Source organism: Salvelinus namaycush, chromosome 40 (assembly GCF_016432855.1).
Source record: "Salvelinus namaycush isolate Seneca chromosome 40, SaNama_1.0, whole genome shotgun sequence".
NCBI lineage: Eukaryota > Metazoa > Chordata > Actinopteri > Salmoniformes > Salmonidae > Salvelinus > Salvelinus namaycush.
The window spans coordinates 5,830,691-5,853,550 of NC_052346.1; the positions used below are offsets into that span (position 1 = coordinate 5,830,691).

At 42.9% G+C, this 22,860-nt stretch overlaps 1 protein-coding gene across 1 annotated transcript in view; it reads left to right on the forward strand.

The window, feature by feature from the left end:
- The window catches only part of LOC120033295 (low-density lipoprotein receptor-related protein 1B-like), a 167,461-nt gene that overhangs the window by 133,213 nt on the left and 11,388 nt on the right, over window positions 1-22,860 (forward strand). The window contains exons 75-84 of the mRNA XM_038979571.1: window positions 10,921-11,144; window positions 11,386-11,492; window positions 11,742-11,858; window positions 13,277-13,450; window positions 14,103-14,228; window positions 14,720-14,884; window positions 16,622-16,783; window positions 17,131-17,305; window positions 17,797-17,901; window positions 22,435-22,511. Coding sequence (XP_038835499.1) covers window positions 10,921-11,144; window positions 11,386-11,492; window positions 11,742-11,858; window positions 13,277-13,450; window positions 14,103-14,228; window positions 14,720-14,884; window positions 16,622-16,783; window positions 17,131-17,305; window positions 17,797-17,901; window positions 22,435-22,511 — 1,432 coding nt within the window. The remainder of the gene's footprint in view (window positions 1-10,920; window positions 11,145-11,385; window positions 11,493-11,741; window positions 11,859-13,276; window positions 13,451-14,102; window positions 14,229-14,719; window positions 14,885-16,621; window positions 16,784-17,130; window positions 17,306-17,796; window positions 17,902-22,434; window positions 22,512-22,860) is intronic.

Genomic DNA, 22,860 nt, shown 5'->3' on the forward strand with positions numbered 1-22,860 from the left:
TGACCTGTTTGGAGAGCTCCTTGGTCTTCATAGTGCCGCTGTCTTGGTGGTGACCCTTGCTTAGTGGTGTTGCAGACTCTGGGGCCTTTTAGAACAGGTGTATACATTTGAATTTGGAAGTTTACATACACTTACGTTGGAGTCATTAAAACTCATTTTTCAACCACTCCACAAATTTCTTGTTAACAACATATAGTTTTGGCAAGTCGGTTAGGACTTCTACTTTGTGCATGATACAAGTAATTTTTCCAACAATTGTTTACAGACAGATTATTTCACTTATAATCATCCAGAAAATGATGTCATGGCTTTAGAAGCTTCTTCTAATTGACATAATTTGAGACAATTGGAGGTGTACCTGTGGATGCATTTCAAGGCCTACCTTCAAACTCAGTGCCTCTTTGCTTGACATCATGGGAAAATCAAAAGAAATCAGCCGAGACCTCAGAAAAAAAATTGTAGACCTTCACAAGTCTGGTTCATCCTTGGGAGCAATTTCCAAATGATTGAAGGTACCACATTCATCTGTACAAACAATAGTACGCAAGTATAAACACCATGGGACCACGCAGCTGTCATAGCGCTCAGGAAGGAGACGCGTTCTGTCTGAACGAATGTACTTTGGTGCAAAAAGTGCAAATCAATCCCAGAACAACAGCAAAGGACCTTGTGAAGATGCTGGAGGAAACAGGTTCAAATGTATCTATATCCACAGTAAAACAAGTCCTATAGTGACATAACCTGAAAGGCCGCACAGCAAGGAAGAAGCCACTGCTCCAAAACCGCCATTAAAATGCCAGACTAGGGTTTGCAACTGCACATGGGGACAAAGATTGTACTTTTTGGAGAAATATCCTCTGGTCTGATGAAACAAAAATATAACTGTTTGGCTGTATGTTTGGATGAAAAAGGGGGATGCTTGCAAGCCAAGGAACACCATCCCAACCGTGAAGCACGGGGTGGCAGCATCATGTTGTGGGGGTGCTTTGCTGCAGGAGGTACTGGTGCACTTCATAAAATAGATGGCATCATGAGGCAGGAAAATTATGTGGCTATATTGAAGCAACTTCTCAAGACATCAGTCAGGAAGTTCATGCTTGGTCGCAATTGGGTCTTACAAATGGACAATGACCCCAAGCATACTTTCAAAGTTGTGACAAAATGGCTTAAAGACAACAAAGTCAAGGTATTGGAGTGGCCATCACAAAGCCCTGACCTCAATCCTATATAAAATTTGTGGGCAGAACTGAAAAAGCGTGTGCGAGCAAGGAGGCCTACAAACCTGACTCAGTTACACCAGCTCTGTCAGGAGGAATGGGCCAAAATTCACCCAACTTATTGTGGGAAGCTTGTGTGGAAGGCTACCCGAAATGTTTGACCCAAGTTAAACAATTTAAAGGCAATGATACCAAATACTAATTGAGTGTATGTTAACTTCTGACCCACTGGGAATGTGATGAAAGAAATAAAAGCTGAAAGAAATAATTTTCTCTACTATTATTCTGACATTTCACATTCTTAAAATAAAGTGGTGATCATAACTGACCTAAGACAGGACATGTTTACTAGGATTAAATGTCAGGAATGATGAAAATGAAAAACTGAGTTTAAATGTATTTGGCTGAGGTGTATATAAACGTCCGACTTCAACTGTATATACTCAGATCACGTGACACGTAGATTGCACACTGGCTTACTTTATGTAACATAATTATGTGACTTCTGAAGGTAATTGGTTGCACCATACATATGCACGCACCACTTTTCCATTATTTTTTTCATTTCACTTCAAAGATTTGGACTATTTTGTGTATGTCCATTACATGAAATCCAAATTAAAATCCATTTAAATTACAGGTTGTAATGAATTAAAATAGGAAAAATGCCAAAGGAGCTGAATACTTTTGCAAGGCACTGTATAGACAGGTGTGTGCCTTTCCAAATCATGTACAATCAATAGAATTGACCACAGGTGGACACCAATCAAGTTGTAGAAACATCTCAAGAATGATCAATGCAAACAGGATGCACCTGAGCTCAATTTTGAGTGTCATAGCAAACAGTCTGAATACTTATGTAAATAAGGTATTTATTTTTCATAAATTTGCACACATTTCTAAAAATTGGTTTGCTTTTTCATTATGGGGTATTGCGTGTAGAATGACGTGAAAAAAAATGTAATCAATTTTAGAAAAAGGCTGTAATGTAGCAAAATGTAGAAAAAGTCAATTGGTCTGAATTCTTTCCGAATGCACTGTATAATTAGAGACATTGGACAAATAGAGTAAGATGTCATCAGCATGCAGGGAGATATGGTGGACTGTTTCTTTCCTATCGTAATAGGCTAAATGTTCATATTTTGCATAATGGGCAAGCAGTTCTAATTAAAGTGGAAATAGGCCGGGACTCAGAGAACAACCCTGCCATGTGCATCTTTGTAGGACAATCTCTGGGGCAGTGGAATGGCCAGTCTGGACACTGGCAGTGGGGCCTGTGTATAAGGTGCTGGCCATATTATACTGAAAAAAAATACAAACGCAACAATTTCAATGATTTTACTGAGTTACAGTTCATATAAGAAATCAATCAAGTGAAATAAATCCATTAGGCCCTAATCTATGGACTTCACATGACTGGGCAGGGGCACAGCCATGGGTGGGGCTGGGAGGGCATAGGCCCACCCACCGGGGAGCCAGGCCCAGCCAATCAGAATGAGTTTTATTACAGACAGAATTACTGCCCGGGTGATCTGTGGCATTGTTTTCTGTGACAAAACTTCACATTTTGGAATGGCCTTTTATTGTCCCCAGCACAAGGTGCACCCGTATAATGATCATGCTGTTTTCATCAGCTTCTTGATATGCCACACCTGTCAGGTGAATTGATTTTCTTGGCAAAGGAGAAATGCTCACTAACAGGGATGTAAACAGATTTGTGCACAACATTTGAGAGAAATAAGCTTTTTGTGCGTCTGTAAAATTTCTGTGATGTTTTATTTCAGCTCATGAAACATGGTGTTAACACTTGACATGTTCTGTTTTTATTGTTGTTCAATATAATTAATGATGACCCGAAGCCAACATGTTCCAAAACAGCCTATTCTACACGGTCAAACACCTTATCTGCATCTAATGAGAGGACAGCGTAAGCTTGTGATTGAGAAGCGGCGGAGTCTGTAATATGGAATAGGCAGTATATGATTGGTCAGAATTAACCAACGATGATATGCAGGTCTCTAGTCTTTTTGACAAGACCTTCACAAGGAGTTTAAAATCGCATTTCAAATTGATAAGGGCCTGTAGCTTGAACATTCAAGTGGGTCCTTGACACCTTTCAATAGCAAGGAAAAAATTGCTATTTTTTGGGTCCCTATGGAATGTCCCAATCTCCAGCGAGTGGTTGATTGAGTCGAGAAATACAGATCCGACTAAATCCCACACAGCCAACAATAATTCAGGAGGGATACTTTGATTTTGACATTGAATCTAAGGCCGTCTTCAGTTCTGCCAAGGAGATGGGGGCATCTGACTTTATTAACCTCTACGGGATTGTTTGATCAATTAAATTGTTATATTCAAATGTAGGAACTGGTTTATACAGTTTAAACTCCTGCTGTGTCTGCCCCTCCACCCCTCCCATCTAAATGTGTGGTGAGTGTCATTTCTGTAGGGAAGCTAATTATCCATAGTTTATGACATTCGTGGGAGTGTGTAAACTTAAATTTGTATTACCATAAATGTTTTGTATGTTCTCTATAGCTATGTACTTGAAAATGTATCAATTGACCAATTCGGCCAGACTTGATACAACATTTTGAACAGTAATGATATGGTTCATTGGATCAGTCTAAAACTTTGCACATACACTGCTGCTATCTAGTGGCCAAAATCCAAATTATAATGGCCTTTCAGAACACGTTTTATAAGATATAATAGTGATATAATGATATAATGGCCTTTCTCTTGCATTTCAAAGATGATGGAACAACATTTTTTTTGAAAACGCATGTTTCTTTCTTTGTATTATCTTTACCAATTAAAAAGGACAACATCTTCCTAGAGTCTTTAGGAAACTCAGAAGTATACAGATTGGAATAAAAGTAGTGAAAGTATGATTAATTTGGGAGAGAGGGGTACAAAGTTCACCGTTATTGTTCCTAATGACATCAATAGATGACAAATGTTCAGTTTGCGTCAGTTTCATTGCCAAGTGCCTACTCGGTCTATCCGCATTCTCATAGTCATTCTGTCTCGCTTTCAAATGAATAAATTCAGCCCTAGAACTAGTCACCGTCTTATTCTCAGTTGTAAATGTTACTTCCCATAATGTATGGGGGCCTACCCCTGGTTGTGCATTAACCTGTAAGAAATCATTAATGCCAGTCAAAATTTTGTTTAAGAATTCCCTACCGCCATGTCTTAAAACCTGTGAATCCTGGAGAAATCTCAAAATAAATCAATACTGGAGAATGGTCAGATAACAGCATTGTTAAAATCTCTGCATGGGATGTACATTTCAGGGGAGGTGAAGACAATCAATTTGTGAGAAAGACTGATGTTGGGGAGAAAATAAGATAATCTATAGTACTAGGATTTGTTAGGCGCCAGGCATCCACAATGTTCAAGTCATCTAAAAAGGTCTTAATATAATTTGAAGGTGCCCGGAGTGCCAAGATATTAACACTGGTGGTATTAATAGTAGGATCTAGAGTCAAGTTAAAATCTCCCCCAAGGATGGTCACTGAGTCTGGGATGTCTAACAATTTAAGCTTCGGGTCTTCAAAAAATAATGTATCATTTGGTGCATACATGGAGGACAAACATAATGTAGTGCCATTAATAGTAACAGAGGTATAACAATTCTGTCTATCAGTGTCTCCCCCAGAGATCCCCACCTTCATATTAAGATGAATATTCCTCTTAAGTACAATCATAGCACCCTTGGTTTAGTTTGGGGCACAGGAGTAGGCTAGTATCTTATAAAACGTGTTCTGAAATCTATTGATATCAGTGGCTTTCAAATTGCTCTGCTGTAGGAAGGTGAAATGAATATATTTACATTATAAGTACTCTAAACAAGTTAAGACTAATCAAATCATGTCAAATTGTATTTGTCACATGCGCTGAATACAACAAGTGTAGACCTTACAGTGAACTCCTTACTTTCAAGCCTTAACCAACAATGCAGTTTCAAGAAAAATAAGTGTTAAATAATAAATAGATAAGTAAAAAATATAAATAAAAATAAGAAATAGTTAGAGTAGCAGTAAAATAACAGTAGCTAGGCTATATACAGGGGGTACCAGTACAGAGTCAATGTGCGGGGGAACAGGTTAGTCTATCCATGAGTTATCTTGAGATGTAAATATATCCAAGAGCCTGAGATTTGAAAACGCTTTGCACGGAGCTGAGATAGAAATACTGTTTAGACAGACACATGAAAGAAAAACACAACATATTGATCGTGCAGTCTACATTTGTGAATGCATACAAATTCTATAGTATTAAAGTGTAATTAAATTAACCAACAGAAAAAACTTCATAGAAAAGGCCAGTATGCCAGGAGACACATGGGTTTACCCCCGAGAGAGAGACGGCCAGTAGACCTGAGTCGGCAGTCCCTTGGATAATGACACAATATGTGGAAGCCATGCAAACCTTCCCTGTGCTAGTGCTGCCCTATCATATGGGCTGCTTAATTAGGCATATATACTTTAAGCCAAACATCTGTAAAGATTTCCTATCTTTTCATTCAAAATCTCTCTCTCGAGCCACCACTTCTGGTTATAGACCGCACAAAGGCTACACGGGCCCATATAGATGTATAGAGAGCACACTTGCCACTAGACAGGAAAGCCCTTTATGGGCTTTGCTATTACAGCAGTGATCAATGGCAACGATCAGAGGTGTGCCCTCTATACATTTTTATGGAGGCACTGACATTTCTCCAAACAGCCTTTCTCCGCTCGCTCGAAAACTAAATGAGGAAGTCAAGATCGGATCAGAAACAGAAAGTAACATACGTGTTAGTTGACGAGGAACTAATAATATTACCCAATAAAAAAAATTAAGTAATGCGTTACTTTACTCCATTACTCATAAAAGTAATCTGTGATAATGGCGCCGGGGATGGCTGCCGTTTTACGGGCTCCTAACCAACTGTGCTATTTTGTTAGTTTTGTAACTCATTTTGTACATAATGTTGCTGCTACAGTCTCTTGTGACCGAAAAGAGCTTCTGGACATCAGAACAGCGATGACTCACTTCGAACTGGACAAAGATTTTTTCTTTAATGAGTCCAACGCAAAGAATATACTGCTTGTCGAGACAAGGCCCAAGGCTCATCCGTGTGAAGAAAAGACAGAGAAAGGGGGGAGGGGGTTGGGGTGCCTTGTAAGAATTTTCCTACGAGTAGGTAAACCACCACTACCCTCCGCATTATTGGCCAACGTGCAATCATTGGAAAACAAACCGGACGATCTACGATTAAGACCATCTACCAACGGGACATTAAAAACTGTAATATCTTATGTTTCACTGAGACGTGGCTGGCTTATCCGTACATTGGCATGACAGAGCAGCTACGTCTGGTAAAACAAGGAGCAGGGGTGTGTGTCTATTTGTCAATAACTGCTGGTGCGCGATGTCAAATATTAAGAAGTCTCGAAGTATTGCTCGCCTGAGGTAGAATACCTCATGTTAAGCTGTATACCACACTATCTACCAATAAAGTTATCATCTACTGTATATTATTCGTATCCATCTATTTACCACCACAAACCGATGATGGCACTAAGACCGCACTCAACGAGATGTATAAGGCCATAAGCAAACAAGAAAACGCTCCTCCAGAAGCGATAATCCTTGTGGCCGGGGGTTTTCATGCAGGCAAACTTAAATCCTTTATACCTCATTTCTACCAGCATGTCACATGCAACCAGAGGAAAAACAACTCTAGACCACCTTTACTCCACACACAGAGACGCATACAAAGCTCTCTCTCGCCCTCCAATTGCCAAATCTGACCATAATTATATCCTCTTGATTCCTGCTTACAAGCAAAAACTAAAGCAGGAAGTACCAGTGACTCGCTCTATTCGGAAGGGGTCAGATGACGCGGATACTACTCTACAGGATTGTTTTGCTAGCATAGACTGCAATATGTTCCTGGATTCATCCAATGGCATTAAGGAGTATACCACCTCAGTCACTGGCTTCATCAATACGTGCATCAACTATGTCATCCCCACAGTGAACATACGTACATATCCAAACCAGAAGCCATGGACTACAGGCAACATCCGCACCAAGCTAAAGCTGCCGCTTTCAAGGAGCGGGACACTAATCCAGACACTTTTTAGAAATTCCACTATGCCCTCAGATGAACCATAAAACAGGAAAAAGGTCAATACAGGACTAAGATTGAATCCTACAACACCGTAACTGACGCTCATGGGATGTGGCAGGGCTTGAAATCTAATATGGACTACAAAGGGAAACCCAGCCGCGAGCTGCCCAGTGACGGGAGCCTACCAGACAAGCTAAATGCCTTTTATGCTCGCTTCAAGGCAGGCATGAGAGCACCAGCTGTTCCGGATGACTGTGTGATCATGCTTTCCGTTGCCGATGTGAGCAAAACCTTTAAACAGGTCAACATTCACAACGCCGCAGGGCTAGACGGATTACCAGGACGTGTACTCAAAGCATGCGCAGACCAACTGGCAAGCGTCTTCACAGACATTTATAACCTCTCCCTGGCCGAGTCTGTGATGCCTAGATGTTTCAAACAGACCACCATAGTCCCTATGCCCAAGAAAGCGAAGGTAACCTGCCTAAATTATTACTGCCCCGTAGCACTTAAGTTGGTAGTCTTGAAATGCTTTGAAAGGCTGGTCATGTCTCACATCAACACCATCATGCCGGAAACCCTAAACCCACTCCAATTCACATACCACCCCAACAGATGCCCAGATGACGCAATCTCAATCGTACTCCACACTGCCCTTTCCCATCTGGACAAAAGGAACACTTACAGTGGGGAGAACAAGTATTTGATACACTGCCGATTTTGCAGGTTTTCCTACTTACAAAGCATGTAGAGGTCTGTAATTTTTATCATATGTACACTTCAACTGTGAGAGACGGAATCTAAAACAAAAATCCAGAAAATCACATTGTATGATTTTACTTAATCGTACTTAATCCCCTCCTGTACTCCCTGTTCACCCACGACTGCGTGGCCAAGCACGACTCCAACACCATCATTAAGTTTGCTGTTGACACAACAGTGGTAGGCCTGATCACCGACAACGATGAGACAGTGTATAGGGAGGAGGTCAGAGAATGTGAGCAAGACAAAGGGGCTGATCGTGGACTACAGGAAAAGAAGGGGCGGACAGGTCCCCATTAACATTGACGGGGCTGAAGTGGAGCGGGTCGGGAGTTTCAAGTTCCTTTGTGTCCACATCACCAACGAACTATCATGGTCCAAACACACCAAGACAGTCGTGAAGAGGGCACGACAACACCCTTTCCCCCTCAGGAGACTGAAAAGATTTGGCATGGGTCCCCAGATCCTCAAAAGGTTCTACAGCTGCACCATTGAGAGCATCCTGACCGGTTACATCACTGCCTGGTATGGCAACTGCTTGGCATCTGACCGTATGGCGCTACAGAGGGTAGTGCGTACGGCCCAGTACATCACTGGGGCCAAGCATCCTGCCATCCAGGACCTAATCCTAGGCAGTGTCAGAGGAAAGCCCCAAAAATTGTCAAAGATTCCAGTCACCCAAGTCATAGACTGTTCTCTCTTCTACCGCACCGCAATCGGTACCGGAGCACCAAGTCTCAGACCAGAAGGCACCTTAACAGCTTCTACCCCAAGCCATACAACTGATGAACAAGTAATGAAATGGCCACCCGGACTATTTACATTGACTGCCCCCCCTCCCCTTTGTTTTTAGACTGCTGCTACTCACTGTTTATTATCTATGCATAGTCACTTTACAAATTACCTGGACTAACCTGTACCTCAGCACATTAATTCGGTACCGCTACCCCCTGTATATAGCCTCGTTATTGTTAATTTTTTTAACTTTAGTTTATTTTGTGAATATTTTCTTAACTCTATTTCTCTAAGTGCATTGTTGGTTAAGGGCTTGTAAGTAAGCATTTCACGGTAAGGTCTACACCTGTTGTATTCGGCGCATGTGACAAATAAAATGTTCATTTGATATTACAACCTTTTGGAAATAACTCACGGAAAATATCTGATATTCTTTGTTATTTCTCCTGAAAGTGCAACCTTGAATATATCAAATTCATTTTGATGGTAGCAATTCCAAGTTCCACACACTCATACGACAGCCATGAGTGTAGCAAAGCGAGACAATTTCCTCAGAGGGTCTCTATACTACTTAACTGCTCTGCCTTTGAGACCAGAATGGAACAGGACCTAACAGCCACTCAATATCTCTGACATTAATTGGTTTGATTTGAGCCCTGGGAAAGGGAGTGAAGGGGACAGAGCACAGGAGCTGTGTGACTTCAAAGAGCACTGTAGCACTGATTTGACACTTGAACTGAAATGACACTATATATACAAAAGTATGTGGACACCCCTTCAAATGTGTGAATTTGGCTATTTCAGCCACACCCATTGCTGACCGGTGTATAAAATCAAGCACACGGCCATGCACTCTCCATATACAAGCATTTGTCAGTAGAATGGCCTTACTGAAGAGCTCAGTGACTTTCAACGTGGCACAGCTCGTTAAATTTCTGCCATCCGAGAGCTGCCCCAGTCAACTGTAAGTGCTGTTATTGTGAAGTGGAAACATCTAGGGACAACAACAGCTCAGCCGCAAAGTCGTAGGCCACACAATCTTACAGAACGGGACCGGTGAGTGCTGAAGCACCTGTAAGAATCATCTGTCCTCGGTTGCAACACTCACTACCGAGTTCCAACTGCCTCTGGAACCAACGTCAGCACAATAACTGTTCGTCGGAAGCTTCGTGAAATGGGTTTCCATGGCCAAGCAGCCGCACACAAGCCTATGATCACCATGCGCAATGCCAAGCGTCAGCTGGAGTGGTGTAAAGATCGCCTGCTTTGGACTCTGGAGCAGTGGAAATGTGTTTTCCGGAGTGATGAATCACGCTCACCATCTGGCAGTCCGACAGACGAATCTGGGTTTGGCGGATGCCAGGAGAATGCCACCTGCCCAAATGCACAGTGCCAACTGTAAAGTATGGTGAAGGAGGAATAATGGTCTGGGACTGTTTTTCATGGTTCGGGCTAGGACCCTTAGTTCCAGTGAGGGGAAATCTTAACGCTACAGCATACAATGACATTCTAGACGATTGTGTGCTTCCAACTTTGCGGCAACAGAATGGGGAAGGCCCTTTTCTGTTTCAGCATGACAATGCTCTCGTGCTCAAAGCGAGGTCCATAAATAAATGGTTTGTTGAGGTCGGTTTAGAAGAACTTGACTGGCCTGCACAAAGCCCTGACCTCAACCCCATCAAGCACCTTTGGGATGAATTGGAACGCTGGCTGCGAGCCAGCCCTAATTGCCCAACATCATTGCCCAACCTCACTAATGCTCTTGTGGCTGAATGGAAGCAAGTCCCCTCAGCAATGTTCCAACAGCTAGTGGAAAGCCTTCCCAGGAGAGTGGAGGCTGTTATAGCAGCAAAGGGGGGGCCAACTCTATATTAATGCCCATGCTTTTGGAATGAGATGTTTGACGAGCAGGTGTCCACATACTTTTGGTCATGTAGTGTATTTCGACAGAGAGAGCGAGAGAAAGGGAGAGAGAGAATGTGTGTGTGTCTACATGCTTTCAGTTTGTAAGTCAATGTCCAGGTAAGAGTATGAAAGTCATGTCAGTAAACGTGTAAACACATTCTTCTTCTCCAGTGTCCTGACTTCAGAAGGCCCAGGGATATATCTGCAGATTGGGTGACTGGCAACGTCTACTGGACAGACCACTCCAGGATGCATTGGTTCAGCTACTACAACGCCCACTGGAGGAGGCTCAGATATTCCATCAACGTGGGCCAGCTGGCAGGGCCAAACTGCTCTCGTCTCATCACAGACATCGCCGGGGAGCCTTACTCTATCACTGTTAACCCAGCTCGAGGGTAAGATTAATCCTTACATGAATTACATTTGAGTCATTTAGCAGACGCTCTTATCAATTGACAATTAGTGCAATCAACTAAAGTTGCTAGGTAAAACAACCACATATCAGATTGCTAATTTTTGGACTATATTTTCTCTTTGGGCAGATACACAACAAATTATGCCTGGCCCTCTACCCTGTCCTTATTACCTGTTATAACTACCTGTTCTTCCTTTACTTACTTCCTGTACTTCCTCTAGGATGATGTACTGGACAGTGGTAGGAGACCACTCCCACATCGAGGAGGCTGCCATGGATGGGTCTATGAGGAGAATCTTAGTGGAGAAGAACCTCAGGAGACCCAGTGGTGGGTGATCTCGAACTTCTGGTCATGTGACATATAACAATACCTTCAGGAAGTTCCCATAAGCAGGAAATATGGAGCTGTGTACTTGTATATTTATTTCCTACATGTCATATCTAGGCGAATCAATATCCTGTTTCGTTTAGTGTCGAGTGATACATTTTGATAGAATGCAGTGCTTGTCCGAAGCAAAGTTTGCTGCGCTTTCCCACAGCTCATATAGAGTGACTAATATGTTTTACAACTTCACAGGACTTGCCATTGATTATTTCAACCAGCGTTTGTACTGGGCTGATACAGAGTTGTCTGTGATCGGGAGCGTTCGATTCGATGGATCGGACTCTGTGGTGGCGGTGAGCAGTGCTCATGGTGAGCAAAGCACAGACGAACACAGAAGACATGCATGTCCTTGACCCTTTACACTCGTTGAAAATGGCCTATGTGGACAGGGCTAAATTGAAATGTTTCCTACAGAAGAAATATGGAAAGGAAATGCATAACCATGGTAGCAATCAAAAGGGAACCGTTTGGAGATTGTGGGGAAATTATTCGACTAACGGTGATGACACAGCAGTTGACCTAACACAAGACTGAATCCAAACATTACACTGTTAATTTTATGGGCATTTTACATTTTTGTTGGTAACTAAATCTAAAAATTCTCTGGATAAATTCAGTATCATGAGAATATTCTTGGAAAATGTGGGGTAGGTGCAACATAAGACAAAACATGACGGGTTTGAGTGAGAGGTCTTACTGGTGTTCCCAAGTGGCCTCACACCTTTCCAAAGTGTGCAGAGATCCTAAGTCATTTCAATGAAGTCAAATAACTATAAGGTACTTTTTTGAGCTCTGCTTGCTATGCCGTTGAGGAATTAGAGGAAGCAGACTTTTACACAATTACTGTTCTTGTTGACGCAATCCAAAAATGGTCCATTATAAATCGTTATCTGGGTCAGGTGGGCATGGTTGGTTGAAAGCTTGTTCTATTGCCAACATGACGAGCTAAATTATAAAATACGAGGCAATTCAGAGAAGCAAATCGTCATTTTGGTGCGCATAGAATGGAGGCATGAGTGCATGCGTGGTTCGCAGCGTGGTCATTCTGTTCAGGACAACCCGGGTATAAAGCCAGGTCATCTTGTAACCGTACATCAAACATAGTGATCATAAACGTTGACACTGTATATCACATGACTTTTATGATATCGAAATGTGAAGCGCGCATTTGCACTCACAGGTGTTTTGGCATCAAAGCAGTATTTTTTATAATCCTCAACATCTCGTCTTTCAAAACACATTGATTCATCTTCATTTACAACATTTCCCTCGCTCAGACAGCCCAAAATGTGCTAAAGTTGCCAAATTAGCGGGAGGGATGGGGGAAACTTATCGTGTGTGGTGCTCAAGTTCAGAGTTGCTGTCAGTCAACACCCATACAGAGCTCTGACGTCATGTACTGTATAGCACGTTAATGTTACTGTACAGCCACTTCTTTCCAATGTAGACACTGATCAGTGTCCAAATCTGCCATTTTCAACCCGTATACAGGTACGAGTGTAAAGGGCTACTCTGCAGGTTTCATCTTCTTTAATTGTCCATTCCCTCAAGTTGTTGTCATTCTTATCAAATGCGCTTGGCTCATCCCTTCAAGGGTGGAGGGTAGAGCAATAGAACATTTTGCTAAATATTATTTTATATTATTTGGAATTCAGATGAATTATTGAGGGGCCCATTTTCTCCCTTACTAGTCGTGTTACAGTTGTTTCCACTTGTTTTGTCCCAAGGTCTTTCCCAGCCTGTAAGGATTGATATCTTTGAGGACTATATCTATGGGATCGGGATGAGGAATGATGTCTTCCGGGTCCATAAGTACGGAAAACAGCCAATGGAACAGCTCCATCTGGGAGTAGAAAGACCCTCCATTATCTTGGTCCTCCACCGATTCAAACAGCAAGACGGTAGGCTAACAATCACCTTAACAATCGCTTTCTCTTTCCCCATTCTCTCCCTTTCTGTCTCTCTCACTCTGTCTGTCTGTCTGTGTTTGTCTTTCTTTCTCTCCCCTCTCTCTCTTTCTCTCCCCTCTCTCTTTCTCTCCCCTCTCTCTCTTTCTCTCCCCTCTCTCTCTGGCTCCCTCTCCCTTTCCTCTCCTATTCCCTCTCTCCAATGACTACTGACAGTTGTTTGTTTACTGTCGTCTGGTTCTGTGGATGTTCTGTGAGAGTTGAATGGCAATGTAGTCATCTGTTTGGTGGGAACTGTACTGCATGCCTCTGTATGCCACTTCTAAGGGCCAGTTGAAGCCCTTCCTGATGCATCATTAGCCCCAGCCCAGAGGATCACACTGTTGTTCTCTCTCAGTTAAACACAATCTAAAGGAGCCTTTCATTATGACAGAACAGGAATTTCTCTTTGTGCGTGTCATCTTGATATTCATTCTTTTGTCTGTGTTACATAGTGTCAAATGAACAGACAGCACAGAATACGCTCACTGCAACCAACCAGGTCCACTCAATCAACACAGTGGTAGAGAGCACGGTCGTTTACGTTTCTACGCTCCACAAACTCACAGACCCTGCTTTCTAACCTTTGTCCCATTGGCTGTGTCAGTGTCCAATCCGTGCCTAAGGATGGGCTGTGATTTCCTGTGTCTGCTCAACCCTGCCGGAGCCAGCTGTTTCTGTCCTGAGGGGACCACGCTAATCAACAGGACCTGTAGGGACACCAACACATCAGGTACAGTAGGACACCAATGTGTTGGGTACAGTATGCCTACCTGTCAACCAGCTAGCTATTCAATGAGCAGGGACACTCAGTACAGTAGGCTGCAGGGTCACTAACATCACCGGACAGGAGACTACAGGGACACTAACCTCTCAGTACAATAGGCTGCAGGGACACTAACCTCTCAGTACAATAGGCTGCAGGGACACTAACCTCTCAGTACAATAGGCTGCAGGGACACTAACATCTCAGTGCAGTAGGCCTGGTCAACCAGCAATACTGTCATTTGATCCAACTGAGACTGGATCTTTCATATGCTGAGTAAATTGGCGTGAAAGTGAAGGTACCATACAAGCAGTTGTGCATAGAACAGTCAGTGAAGCCCATTTGAGTTCCAGCCTTTCAGAAACTTGAGTTAATCCACTCATTAGATATTAATGGGAGCAGGTCAAGGTTGCCATGGTTTCAATCTTAACACGTGGGCCTACATCATTTGCTTTCAGGAGCGCTGTGTCGCCCCGCCTGCGAGAACGGAGGACGATGCATCACCAACGAGAAGGGGGAGCTGCGGTGCTACTGCTGGCCAAATTTCTCCGGGGAGCGCTGTGAAGTGAACCACTGTAAAGACTACTGTCAGAATGGGGGCACATGCTCAGGCTCTTCCATAGGTAAGCCCCTTCTGCTACATATGTGTGTGTGTGTGGGTGTGTGTGTGTGTGTGTGTGTGTGTGTGTGTGTGTGTGTGTGTGTGTGTGTGTGTGTGTGTGTGTGTGTGTGTGTGTGTGTGTGTATGTGTGTGTGTGTGTGTGTGTGTGTGTGTGTGGCCATGCTCCCTGCTCTTCCACTGGGACCTCCAGGACAGGAGAGGGCGCTCATCCATCCGTGACTGTGGGAAATGAGCGTTGGGACCTGGTTGGGACCGAGGCCCCTGTCCTGACAGCCAATGAGATCCTGCCCACAGATGCCAGTTCTGCTGCATGATTGATAATCTGCTTCTAAATAACTATCGCTCGACGTCACGTGTCAAACTTATCCCACGGAGGGCAGTGTGCCTGCAGGTCCTCCCCTGTACTAGATGGATCAATTAAGGTCACTGATTAGTTAGGAACTCCCCACACCTGGTTGTCTAGATCTTAATTGGACACCAATGTAATGGAAATAACTCAAATCAGGAGACACTCCATGGAATGAGTTTGAATCCCTTGCTTTATGGAGTTGTTGATTGGACATTAGTGCATTTTTTTGTTGTTGCCAGTGCCTCCTGTGTCAGGAAGCCATAGGAAAGTGCAGTGAAAATCTCTTTAGTTTGACTACCCCTGAGAGATGTACGCTGTAGATGTATCTGAAAATGCAGTATGTATGGCCCCACTTTGGTATTGCATTAGCGAGGACGTCTACGGTAGCACCGTGAATATGCAAGACACGCTTAACGTGTGGCATTGCTATCCATTTTTGAACAGTTGTTAAAGCACATTGAAGTCCCCAAAGTCCAGGTCCCCTGTTCCGTTACAGTAAATGCAGAGCGAGGTTGTTTCTCTCTCTCTCTCTCTCTCTCTCTCTCTCTCTCTCTCTCTCTCTCTCTCTCTCTCTCTCTCTCTCTCTCTCTCTTCAGAATAAACAATTGAGAGTGGAGAGATATAAATAAATGGCAACAGATCAAACTTCTCTCTTTTCTTTTTCTTCTGAGGACATTTTTTGGGAGGAGTTTGAGGCGGTCAAATATTAATGCGTGAAATAACAGTTAAATGTTTGTATTGGCATGGCGATATCAATAACAACTTGCCTCTTAGCTGACAGATGGAACAGCGGGAGAAAGAACGTCAGACACGCACACACGCACGCGAACACACACATACACACACACACACAGTAAGTTTCTATTCATCCCAGTCAGGAGCGGGCAGCAGATGTTGTATTTCAGATGTAAGCTCTCCAAGCGGTCATAGGACCAGTGTGAAACTAGTTGAAATCCGTCCAGTGCAAATAGACATGGCTGTTTGGAAAACATTGGACCTCGGGAGTCTCTTTGTGGGCATCACCTTTGTGTGTAATGTGAGAGAAATCACATCTGCCTTGTATTTGCTTGCTTTTCCATTGTGACGTTAGACAGTGGACATGCTTGTGATTATTGATATCAGCAACACAATTGTTTGCCAATTTCTATAGAATGTCAAATAAATACATCCCCCCCCCCCTCTCTCTCTCTCTCTTCCTCCCTCCTCCCCCTTCTCTCTTTCCCCTCTTTTTTCCCTCTCCCTCCCTCTCTCTCTCTCTCTCTCTCTCTCTCTCTCTCTCTCTCTCTCTCTCTCTCTCTCTCTCTCTCTTTCTCTCTCTTTCTCTCTCCCTGCCTCTCTCTCTCTGCCTCTCTCCCTGCCTCTCTCTCTCTCTCTCTCGATATTTCTCAGGGAGGCCTACGTGTCGTTGTGCTGTGGGTTTCACAGGACCGGTCTGTGAGAGGAAGGTGTGTGATAACTACTGTCTGAATGGCGGCACCTGTGACGTCAGCAAGGGGAACCAGCCAGTGTGTCGCTGTATGGCCGAGTACACTGGGGAGCGTTGTCTCTACCGTGAGTCAGACACACACACACACACACAAAGATTTGCCTGTTTTATGACAAGCAATCAATCAATATTTCATGTTGCATTCAGTCTCCGCAATGAGAAGAGAGGGGTTTATGGTTTCCACAATTACCACAACACTAAAGATGAGTTGGAATATTTTGTTAGTCTCCTCCACCCTCTCTCTGGTGGTTTAAAATACGTTTGACAGGAAAATCACTCCAGAAGATGCTTTCTTGCAAACAGCTCAGTTTCAAGGGCTGAACAAATTGATGTTACACTGATTGATACAGTGGAAGACCAGGAATGTAACACATGAAATAAATACGCTTCTTTTTCTCCACCTTGGTTCCAGATATCTGCCATCACTACTGTACCAATTCGAAGGCTTGTACTCTGTCAAGCAAGAGCCACGTGGAGTGTGTGTGCTCAACCAGATACGAGGGAGTGAAGTGTGAAGTGGACCGATGTCTCCAGTGTCGAGGGGCACCGTGTACTGTCAACCCGGAGACGGACAACGTGTCCTGCAAGTAAGCATCATCTGAGTAGATAGTCCAGATCGTATGACCATCTGTACAGATGGACTATCAACAATCTATCTGTTGATAAGCAACTGCTTGCTACGGTTACGGTTAGAACAGGGGTTAGGGTAAGGATTAGTTTAGGGTTAGGATTAGTTTAGGGTTAGGATTAGGGTTTGATAGTTAGTTGACATTTTACTGATAGTCTGTGAATATCCAAACAATGTTACCGACTAGAATTACTAGAATGAAACATTTGACTGATGCTACTTATTGGTACACTCAATAAGGCCGGTCCACCCATCACGGAACATTGACTTGAAAGGAATATCCATTGTAGGAATTATATGTTTGTGGATGCTACCACATGTCAGCATTCTCCTGTCTCCATGGTTCAGGGATTGCGTCATAGAAAAATGAATCAGGCGTTATAAATGCATTAGACATATGCTTGTAAGGCTTTATGAAGTCATCGCTGTATTCCCGTCCTTTCCTTACAGCTGCAGTAACGGCAGAGTGGCAGCCACCTGTCAGCTGTGTGATGGATACTGTTACAACGGAGGAACCTGTCGCCAGGACCCTGAGACCAGTCTGCCGTTCTGCCAGTAAGTCCGTTTTTATTTCCATTGATTCTATTGCTTTCAATTGAACCGGTTGTCGTCATCAGTTTTCTTAAAGAAAGTACTGTACCTCTCTTTGGCTGCTATTTACACTGGCAGCCCAATTCTGATATTTTGGAAAAAATAATCTGATCTGATTAAAGACCGATTAGTGGCGACTAAAGACCGATTAGTGGCGACAGATCAGAATTGGGCTGCCTGTGTAAACGCAGCCATTGTGTTTGTCTTCGTTCTGCTTTCAGTTGTATCACACACACACATGTCACTGATACAATTAGTGGTATTGAAAGTGGTTGTGTGGTTTTGCTGTGAGAGACAGAGCAGGTACTGTAGTAGAGACTGGATTAGACCCAGGCTACTAAGATGGGGACATAGTAGAAAACAATGAGGTCTCACACTGAGGTGGCATATTTCCACGTTTTCCCAAGGTAAAAGGGTTTGTGTTCCTTTTTCTCTTGCAAATGATATTAAAGTATACAGAGGCTTTTGGTTGTGTTTGTTTCTAGGGCTTGCATCACTCTCAAGAGGCTTTTCAAAGTTGATCAATCCTTAGTTGCGTCATCCATTTTTGGACTTTTGGAATTCATCATATTCAGTAATATACATGTGTTACAGTCTGCATAGCCAAATTAATAATATATACCCATTGATTCTTGAATAATATAACTTATAAATGCCTCATGAGCTTAGTTCAACTGTCGTACCCCATCAGAACCTAAAATATAATCTTATTTTACTCCAATGTTTGTAAACAATGTAAAGGTAAACAAACGGTATGTCCTTAAAACATTGTTAAACTATAACTGTGATATCATGGACGGTCAGCCATTGCATCCATAGCCCTTGCATCCACTGTCTTTGAATTTGAGAGTGGTTACATTTCTCTAGGCCCATTCCTCAGCCTATTACCAAAACAGAGGTTGGGTGGGTGCTTTGTTATTGTTTTAATTAAGGATTCTAGCTTTAAACTGTATGCCTAGATACTGTACATACCACTGCCTCCTATACTACAGCTTTGAATGAGCAGTTTCCCGCTCATTGTTTTTGTTCGTTTGTTGCTTTTATCTTTGTCATCCAGTTGCTTGTTTTATTGGGTTGGTGGTGGACAAAGACGACACGTACCTAGAGGGCTATATGTGTCATGCTATAGATCTCAAACAACAATCTTAGGCTATTCCTATGGTTGAACTTATTTTGCTCCCACTTGGCGTGACATTGGATGGATTGCTTGCCACAACGCTTTGCTTTCTCACCTGAACACACACACACATCCTATGTAAACACTAGGATGGAATAGGGCCTAGCTCCATCTGTTCGATTTCATACTCCGTATCCTCCAATGGCCCGAGCTGGTGGACTGTGAGAATGTATTGTGCTCTATCTTCTTTTATCTGTGTGTCCAAAATGGCACTCTATTCCATATGTGGGCCCTGGTCAAAGGGAGTGCACTATTTAGGGAATAGGGTGCCATTTCAGACCCAGACTTTGTCTCTGTGTTCCTCAATATATGAATCGTTCATGTGGCGATCATTTCTCTGTGCTGCAGCTGCACGCCTGGGTTCTTGAACCAGCGCTGTGACCAGCGGGCCAATCCGTGTGATAACTACTGTCAGAATACAGGGATTTGCACGTTAACTGCCTTAAACAAACCCCAGTGCAAGTAGGTCTGACTTTTACCCCTCCTCTCTTCCCTGACTCCCTTCCCCTCCTCCCTCCTTTCCTCATCTCCTTCCCTCCTCCTCTCCTGCCATTTCCCGAGACCAGCCCTCACTGTCTCACTTTCCAGCAGCATCCGCTCTGCTCATCACTCCCCAACTCAGGCTCTCACCAGCACCTCTTGTCTGTCGTCTAACATATTGTACGATAGAACTCCTTACCACACATGTTCCCCGTCCCGTCATTCACAGCACAAACGCACCTGACGTTTCTCTCTTTGCACTAGCCTCTCAATTACATGTCGTGAAAACCCGATAATAACCCGGTCCGTCTGCAGCTGAACATATTCCCAGGCAACAAACGGTGTGGTTCTATAGGTCAGCTACAAGCTGTCATTCCCTTCAGGACTATGATTCATGTGGTACCTGCAGCGAGCCACAGTCCCTCTAATGAAAGTTTGATTAAATACTGCTTACAGTCCATTTAATATTAGCTAATATCATTTCATCATCATGCGATCACCCTTGTCAGGTTCCATATAGCGTAATTGCATGTCTTCCTATCCCCTGGGCAAGGGAGGTGAAAGAGGTAACTACTAATGGATCACTGTCTCTGGATGACATCCAAACCTTCTGCGTCCCATATAGCACCCTATTTCCTACATAGTGCACCACTTTTGACCAGATTCCTATGGGCTCTAGTCAAAGGTAGTGCAACATACAGGAAATAGAGTGCCATTTGGGTTGTAGACTTCGTGTGAGATTATGCTTATTTCCTTTAACTCGATGCGGGAATGAATTGTGCATGTTCCCTGAGACTTTAACAAATGAGGAGATGAAATTAAGAGATGTGTGCGTGTCACAGGAGGCTGCTGAGGGGAGGATGGCTCATAATAATGGCCGGAACTGCGCAAATGGAATGGCAGGTAGCCTAGCGTTGGGCCAGTAACCGAAAGGTTGCTGGATCAAATCCCCGAGCTGACATGGTAAAAATCTGCCGTTCTGCCCCTGAGCAAGGCAGTTGACCCACTGGTCCCCGGGCGCCGAAGACGTGGATGTCGATTTAAGGCAGCCCCCCGCACCTCTGATTCAGAGGGGTTGGGTTAAATGCAAAGGACACATTTCAGTTGAATGCATTCAGTTGTACAACTGACTAGGTTTCCCCCTTAGAGGTCGACCGATTATGATTTTGCATTGGCGATACCGTTTTTTGGTGGACCAAAAAAAGCAGATACCAATTAAGCTGCCGATTTTTATATACATATATATATATTTGTAATAATGACAATTACAACAATACTTAATGAACAATGAACACTTAATATAATACATAAATTAAATCAATTTAGTCTCAAATAAATAATGAAACATGTTCACTTTGGTTTAAATAATGCAAAAACAGTGTTGGAGAAGAAATTAAAAGTGCAATATGTGCCATGTAAAAAAGCTAACGTTTAAGTTCCTTGCTCAGAACATGAGAACATATGAAAGATGGTGGTTCCTTTCAACATGAGTCTTCAATATTTCCAGTTAAGAAGTTTTAGGTTGTAGTTATAGGAATTATGATGCGTCGACTATTTCTCTCTATACCATTTGTATTCCATATACCTTTGACTATTGGATGTTCTTATAGGCACTTTAGTATTGCCAGCCTAATCTCGGGAGTTGATAGGCTTGAAATCATAAACAGCGCTGTGCTTCAAGCATTGTTAAGGGCTGCTGGCAAACGCAGTCAAGTGCTGTTTGAATGAATGCTTACGAGCCTGCTGCTGCCTACCCCCGCTCAGACTGCTCTATCAAATATCAAGTCATAGACTTCATTATAATATAATAAACACACAGAAATACGAGCCTTTTGTCATTAATATGGTCAAATCCGGAAACTATCATTTCGAAAACAAAACGTTTATTCTTTCAGTGAAATACGGAACCGTTCGTATGTTAGCGAATGGGTGGCAACCCTAAGTCTAAATAGTGCTGTTACATTGCACAACCTTCAATGTTACGTCATAACTATGTAAAAATCAGGCAAATTAATTATGGTCTTTGTTAGGAAGAAATGGTTTTCACAGAGTTCACAACGAGCCAGGCGGCCCAAACTGCTGCATATACCCTGACTACCTGCACTGAACGCAAGAGAAGTGACACAATTTCCCTAGTTAATATTGGCTGCTAACATGAATTTCTTTTAACTAAATATGCAGGTAAAAAAATATATATTTCTGTGTATTGATTTTAAGAAAGGAATTGATGTTTATGGTTAGGTACATTTGTGCAACGATTGTGCTTTTTTCGCAAATGCGCTTTTGTTAAACCCGTTTAGCGGAGTTGAAGTAAGCTGTGATTCGATGATAAATTAACAGGCACTGCATTGATTATATGCAACGCAGGACAAGCTAGTTAACCTAGTAATATCGTCAACCATGTGTAGTTAACCAGTGATTATGTGAAGATTGATTGTTTTTTATAAGATACGTTTAATGCTAGCAAGCAACTTACCTTGTCTCCTTGCAGCCACAAGGTCCTTTTGATGCGGCACTTGCGTAACAGGCGGTCAGCCTACCACGCAGTCTCCTCATGGATTGCAATATAATCGGCATCCAAAAAGGCCTATTACCGATTATTAAGAACTTGAAATCGGCCCCAATTAATCGGTCAACCTCTAATCCCCCTTTCCCCAAACACCTGGAAACCATGTGTTTGGTGTATTTGATACCATTCCACCAATTCCGCTCCAGTCATTACCAGGAGCCCGTCCTCCCTAATTGATAAGGCTATAGTGTGTGCGTACACTATAGCCTTCTTTTAAAGCTACTTGGTTTGACCAACAGACAGCTATTCATACTCATTGTGACTTTTCTAGGTGTCCAGCTGATTGGTCAGGTACACAGTGTGAGAGACTTACCCCCAAGAACAGTCTGTCTGGCAACATCAGCGGGGGTGAGTAGTTATTGGAAAGAGTGGTAAAGAGACTCTCTCTCTTTATCTCTCTCTCTTGCTTGCTCGCTCTCTCTCAAACACACAGAAACATACAGATTGATGTAAAATCTTAATTTGATCACTATTTTGTTGCCTAGAATTTGCAAACTTGTGGTGTATTTGAGTTTTAAAAAGCTTCTAAAGTTTGTAATGTCCATTTTGAAAATTCATTTTTGATTTGCCCTTACGGAAAATGTATCAACCCCTACAAAAACGTCAATTTAATTATAATCCAGATAATAATTCATATTTCCTGTTGCTGCAGGTTTATTTTCCTGCTTTAGCAAACTGGCTCAAATTATGATCCTAC